Source organism: Filicampus tigris, chromosome 2 (assembly GCF_054856515.1).
Source record: "Filicampus tigris isolate MCC_2025a chromosome 2, RoL_Ftig_1.0, whole genome shotgun sequence".
Taxonomy (NCBI): Eukaryota; Metazoa; Chordata; class Actinopteri; order Syngnathiformes; family Syngnathidae; genus Filicampus; species Filicampus tigris.
In genome coordinates this window covers 686,892-693,495 of record NC_141218.1, presented here as the reverse complement: position 1 = coordinate 693,495, position 6,604 = coordinate 686,892, and the positions used below count along the sequence as shown (strand labels likewise).

The window sequence follows — 6,604 nt, the reverse complement described above, 5'->3', positions numbered from 1 at the left end:
TGGTGTTTTGAAAATGATCTAACTTCACTCAATTGGTCCTCAAACGTACGTACTGTAGCTTATTTAACTATCCATGCCGTGCCCGTAACGAATTGTGACAAGCAGTGGAAGAATTAAGTGCCCGTGACGAGTAGTGACAAGCAGTGGAACAATTAAGTGCCCTTCTACTAGAGGGCAGGAAATACAATTAACATTTGTATCCGTCATTGTCATTAAGTTACACAAGGGGTTGCTGAGGTAGATCTTCAGTTATTTACTTTTATTCATCCAATTTTAATTTGTAATGTCTTGCTTGAAACAGGGGGAAAATGGCAGCTTTGACTGTAAAGGGAAATGTTTGGAAAATAAGAGAAGCACCTTTTAGCCCTGCCGGCTGCCGTGTGGAAACTGTGCTTCCTCGCGGGGGCCCTTGATGGGTTCCCTTGCTCCCTTTGCCCTCCCCCGCTTCCTTTCTCCATCACTTCCGTTTTGAAACAGCAAATCAAAGTACGTCCGCCTCAGCAGCTAAATAACACGCAAACGCAACAAATCACTGCCTACGTCCAATAAATTTAATTCGTACTCTTTGTTGTACCTCACTGACATGCATAGGGCAAAAATAAAGTGGCACTAAATTGAAATATGACTTTTTTTTTTTATTTAATCCGTACAAAATAAAAAGAATGTTAAAAAGTTTACAATGCAACTTTCTTCTGCCTATTTGGAAACATGTAGCATGGACATAGAGGGGGGAAACCTGTGTCTACTTTCAATGAAATCATTAAAAGTATTCTTAAAAAAATAAGAGGATGGGGCAGGGGAGGATGGTGGGTTGATTGGCTGCAGGTTATGCAACATAACAGAAAAAGACGTCAGAAGTTGACTGTGGCCTGAATAGAAATTAGTTGGCATGATGGATTTAAAAACAAACTTAGGGTTCATAAAAAAAAAAAAAAAAAAAAAAAAAAAGATATATATATATATATATATATATATATATATATATATATAATAAAAAATGTGGAATCTTCAAGGAGCTGTCTACACTGTGGTCATGGGACTTTTTTTTACGGGAGGGATAAAAACATGAATTAAAAGGAACAGAAAAGTGGGAGAAATGCCTGAAAGCAACACAAACCACACCTATCCTGTTTGTAGGCATAAAACAAACAAACAAACAAACAAACAAAAACGAAATACTAATCAAAACGTAACTCCTTAAAACTATTTTGGTTGGATTCTCGTCTCCAATGAAATAAAAGCCCAAGTTTAAAAGAGAACACAAAATTAAAACGCAATGTACAACCAGATTCTTCTCTCCGGTGGCCTCTCGCCGATGAAGAGTCTTTTGCTCCCCCGAGCGACCGCCGTGAGATCAACTTAAACTAAAAAATAGAAAAAGGTGTGTGTGTGTCTGTGAGTGAGAGGTGGGGGGAAAAAGGGGAGCTAAGAGTCATAGTCTTCGTCGTCGTAGTCCTCGTTTTGTTGTAGCACGGGAGCCGGCGGGGGTGGCGCGGTGCTCATCATGGAAGGGTGCGGGGCGAAGGCCACCGGGCCCCGGGGCTGCGCCGGGGCCGCGCCGTCCCCCGCGACCACGTTGACCTCGTGCGAGGACTTCGGGGGTGCGCCGGCGCTTTAAGGGCGGCACGTGCAGAAGCGGAAACAAGATGCACAAAGTACTACATTAGCAGTGACTCTCAAAGTTGGCACGCGGGCTCCCTCTAGTGGTACGCAAAAGAATCTTGAGCTAAGCGCAGTTCTTTTTGGAACAATTTTTATTCAAATTTTTAATACATTTTCATTGAATCATTAAAGGGAAAGTCAACCCAAATCATTTATTTGTAATATGATGCTCTATGCGCCTTAACTAGTCGAAACATGGCATTCTGATTAATATTGCGTTTATGGGATATGAGTTGAGCAACAAAATCCACCCGCTCTTAGCCATCGCAGGGGACGGCCATTTTGTCACTTTGGTCGACTGAAAATGACATCACACACCACCTGGGTTCAGATAACCACCAATCATTGGTCGTTACCTGAGCACTGAGCAGTTGTGATGTCATTTTAAGTCGACAAAATGGCCGTCCCCTGAGATGGCTGAAACCGGGTGGATTTTGCTGCTCAACTCATATTCCACAAATGCAATATTAATCAGAATGCCATGTTTCGACTAGTGGGCCTCCATAGAGAATTTATCGTACAACTTTTGGGTTGACTTCCCCTTTAAGCCCTGTTTTTTTTTTGTTTTTTTTCTTCTTCTTTCTCTCCCAAATAATAAATTACTACTACTATTGATGGTGTAGGGTTGTTTTTTTTTTGTGTTGACTACTTTAACTCGTAAATCCAGAGATTTGTGTAAATTGGGTTCATGATGATTGTGTCCATGCTTTATGCATGGTGATAACCCTGCTGATTATTCTGTGTGCTTTGTTACTGTTTTGCTGGCTAGCACACAGTCTCAAGTAGTGGACAACAGGCATTTTTGGGGACGCCTTTGAGGATGTACCTGTGGAACCTGGATGAAGCCTGCAGATTTGTGCTTGACTGAGAGCCGTCCTCTTCGTCCCCATCTGTCTCGCTGTCCTCAGAGTCCTCCTTTTCCCCCAAAATCCAACAGAGGACACAAATGGTTGGACACAATAACGAAATCAAGACGGCACTCTCTCTGTGCAAATCATTTCCCACCTCTTGCTCTGACTCGGTTCCGGACAACTTCTTGTCCTTGCCTTTCGAGCCGGCCCCTCCGTTTTTGTGACCGGTCCCTGGCCTTCGACCCCTGGGCAAGAAGAGCAACGCCATGAACACAAAATCAAAAACAGAACTATTACACAACATTGGCGATGAGGACGTATTTACACGTCAATACCTGCGCGGCAGCTTTTCCCCCGCCACCTCGGTGTGGTTCTCGTCCCCCTCACCCTGCATGTCCGGCACCGTTGCCACCAGATCTTTTAAGAAATCAAACTGCTGCTCCAGTTCAATGCATTGCTTTCTGTCCACACACACACACACACACACACACACACACACACACACACACACACAAAGTCAAAGCATTGCTTTTCAGGTAGCCAACAAGTTGAACTTTCCCTTGGTATTTGTTACTTAAGTGTGTATGGCTTTAAGAAAGGGCCTTTCTAGTGAGTGACGTGGATGTCAGTAAATCAGAGTGTATAATTGGCTGGCATTCAACAATATGGGCCAGTTGTACTATTTCCTTCCTTTTGGCATCGTAGGGTATTTATCACTGAGACCCGCCCGCCCGCCCGCCCGACCCCCAAACAAAACGCAAATAGGTGAGTAAGGCGAGAACATGCAAACTCCAAAGACGGTAAAACTTACAAGTGTGACATCGTCATGGTCTTGGCATTCTTGGACTGAGTGACGTGACAGGCCTTAGTGAGCAACGACTCCAAGAAAAGTTCCAGAGCTCTCGCTGATGTCGTGGTAAAGGAACTTGCATGGCTTTGAAGAGGATGACACACAATTTTCTTTTCTGCAATTCAATGGAGTTTCCCAGGGCTAAGCCACAGGGCTCTTTGTCAATCAATATACCACTGTTAATTGCATTAAATCTGGGTGTTTTAATCCGGACATTCCTGACCATCAGTTTTTGTAAATTCTGTTCTCATTCCCCGACTTTGAAAATGCCCGCTATTTTTTTCAGCACTCTTCAAAACACTGGAAAGTTAAGATTTTAGGCGAGGAGGATACAAATAATAACAGGTACTGCTGCAGCCACTTTGCCTATTTCTTCATCCGTCTGCATAATCTTCTTAATCCTTGCCTGAAATAGAGGATGGCATGAAAAATTGAGTGTTTGCTGGGATGTAAGACGTGCACAAATGTATCAAAACGCTTTCTCGGCAGCTCGCCATGCTAAAAACAATGCGAAATAGTGGCGAACTTCACATGGCTACGTCACATATTTGGATGTGTATGAGTGCGTTTCAACGTGTTTTGACTATCAAATCTTATGCGTTAATCGGGCTAAATACACTCAACGCCAAATGAAGTTTAGAATTACAAATTAGCATTCACAAAGATTAGCGCATGTTAGCTGGACGGGACACCGGCGTCGGTAAACACTTACCGGTGGAAATCTCGCGTTGTATTTCTTCTTTTTGCTCGGCATTGTGAAGTAAACCTGGTGGTTTACGCACACACACGTACACACAAAAATGAAATATCACTCCGGAGTATTGAAAAGGCCTACCGGCGCGCAGGCACCAAGATAGATGCGCGACCGTCCGGTCGGGCTAAGCAGTTAGCTTAGCACGTTAGCACATCGTTGTCGTCACTCCACTGCTGGTTGCCTAGTTTGGTGCCCGCAGGGTCCTGACGCCCGACTGAGCAGCTATGATTTATCGCGTAAATATGAACCTATTATTGACAGGGTGGGATGGGGGTGGGGGTGGGGAGGTGTAAACGGGAAGATTTGCAGTGCTTCGGTGTTAAAATAGCCGAATAAAACATATACGCTATTTTAAATTATAACTGTTTGATCCCGAAGAGTTTACGTTATTCTATTTTCAAAATTCATGTTTTTTTAGCCCGATTCTGCTCGTTTCACGTTTCCGCATTCCTCAAATCGGCGCAGACATTTGACATATTGAACCAACTCCTCCCACATTTCTGGAAAGATTCAAATTAAACTTGTACAGAACATGTACAGAACTCACGTTCGCCAAAATTCCAACTTCACAAATAAAATCCCAAATTAAGAAAAGTGTCAAATGATTCAAAAACAAACGGAGATACAGTTTTTACCACATTCACAAAACGTACCACATTTCACAGTAAAAATAACAAATGAAGGAATATTTTCAAGGGGATCTAAGTACCTCCTTCGTCTACAAACGGACAGACAGCGCCCATTAGAGGCTGGAGGTTACAGTTTGAAGGTAAACTCGTGTTTGTTTTGACGCTGGTGTGACTGCTGGGTCACCACGTTTGACAAAACAGGTAACAGTTTACACTTCGCATTCATCCATCCCGCCGTTCGAAAGGCGCGACAATATTTCCTGGAGCCTAATATTCCTAATTCGACAACGACGGTTGCACGGCAAACGCGGCGGGTTGATAACAACAGCTAGTGGGGCTAACGTGGCTAGCAAAGTGAAAGTCTTTCTCGTGAGTCCACTTCCACTTGTACGTTTGTGATCGCCAATTGAACGGTTGTTTTGCGGCTTCGAAATGTTGTAATCGTTGCGTATGTAGCATGCTGGCCTTTTCTACTACAGTAAAGGTGAGCAAGTCCTAGCCGCAAGGTAATGCAGAGGTTATAAAAGTACACATACTTGTATAAAAGACTGGTTCAAGTAGCTTCATCGCTTTTACTTCAATTGACAAAAGTACAGAATCGTCAATGTACTTAAATATAAAAGTACAAATGGTTTTGGCTGATGCTAAACAAGTATGCAAAATCATCAGCTTAAAAAAAAAATCCAACTTTTTTTTTTTTTCAGAGTCAACAAAGAATTTTCAACCCAGGAGGTGTGATTAAACAGGAGCTTCATGGAGGAGGAAGCGGCGTCCCCGCTAGAAGGCGACATGGAGCCCTTGTTTGCCGCCGAGACCTACGCCGCCGAGTCCATGGCAGCGGACATGGACCCTTGGATCGTGTTTGACTCGAGAAAAACCCCCAGGTCGGAGTTCGACGACTGGCTGGAGAGCAACAGGCCATCGCAAGTGAACAGATTCGGCGACGAGGAGCTGGGCGTGCGCCCCGTGGGCTGGATTGCCGTGCGGGGCCCGGACCGCTGCCCCGACACCGGGGATGTGGTCGCCCTCCAGGAGAGCTGGGAGAAACTGGTGGCCAGCGGGCGGGCGGTCAACTTTGAGAACGTCAAGGAGCTGGCGCTCAACCACGGCGTCCTCTCGGGCAAGTGGCTCATGCACCTGGACCCTGGCTTCAAGGTGGACCACGCGTGGGAGTGCGTGGCCAGAGCCACGGTGGACGGCAAGATCTCCAGCGTCAAAGTCAGCCCGCACGACCCCGTCAAAGGAGGCAGGCACGTCATCTGCGTCTACAACCACAACTTCACCGACGAGAGCCAAGTGGTCCAGCTGGACGCTCGCATCCGAGCCTCGGGGGTCAAGTGTCCTCTGTCCTACAAGCCAGACGTGTACACGCACTTGGGAATCTACCGGAACAACCGCTGGAATCTCTGTCCCACCATCTATGAGAGTAAATTCAACCTGGAGTGCGTGCCCAGGCGCTCGCGCATCATTAACAAAGTCACCAATCTGGATGTCACATAAGCCCGATGACGAGGGTCATAGCTGTCTCAAAAAAATGTTATGGGTTGAAAAGAATCCGGTTCTTCCTGTTGCAGCAAAAGCACAAATTTCAAGTTGTGGTGGATTTTTAAAAAATATAGATATATTTTTACTTTTGTGGCTTTTTTTTGGAGGCAATCCACCCCGTCCGTCTTTGTGCCGTTGAAGTGAGTGTGCTAATCGACTGTATTCATATTGTGCTGACCCTGTTATCAAAACTCCACATTTGTGCACATTTTCTGTTAGTATTGGCACACGTTTTGTCATTTTCACAAACAACAGTTCCACAGTTGCCAAATAAAGTACCTTTGACGACTCGTAACTTGTGCTTTGCGCTCCA

At 45.0% G+C, this 6,604-nt stretch overlaps 2 protein-coding genes across 5 annotated transcripts; one reads left to right on the top strand and one right to left on the bottom strand.

Annotated features, from left to right (window-relative positions):
- Nucleotides 1-238: 238 nt before the first annotated feature.
- drap1 (DR1-associated protein 1 (negative cofactor 2 alpha)) lies at nt 239-4,335 on the bottom strand. The gene is made up of 7 exons (XM_086017899.1): nt 4,076-4,335; nt 3,697-3,769; nt 3,325-3,418; nt 2,849-2,974; nt 2,668-2,758; nt 2,489-2,577; nt 239-1,612 (listed from the first exon to the last, which is right to left on the bottom strand). Exons 1-7 carry the CDS (start codon nt 4,115-4,117, stop codon nt 1,426-1,428), a joined length of 702 nt encoding a protein of 233 aa, XP_085874025.1. The 5' UTR covers nt 4,118-4,335; the 3' UTR covers nt 239-1,425.
- On the top strand, nt 3,468-6,586 carry c2h11orf68 (chromosome 2 C11orf68 homolog). 4 transcript variants are annotated; one of them, XM_086017895.1, is made up of 2 exons: nt 3,468-3,708; nt 5,451-6,586. In XM_086017895.1, exon 2 carries the CDS (start codon nt 5,500-5,502, stop codon nt 6,244-6,246), a length of 747 nt encoding a protein of 248 aa, XP_085874021.1. In that variant the 5' UTR covers nt 3,468-3,708; nt 5,451-5,499; the 3' UTR covers nt 6,247-6,586. The 4 variants fall into 4 exon arrangements, with proteins under 4 accessions (XP_085874021.1, XP_085874024.1, XP_085874020.1 ...); XM_086017898.1 differs by lacking the exon at nt 3,468-3,708 and adding an exon at nt 4,626-4,886; XM_086017894.1 differs by lacking the exon at nt 3,468-3,708 and adding an exon at nt 4,642-4,947.
- Nucleotides 6,587-6,604: the final 18 nt, after the last annotated feature.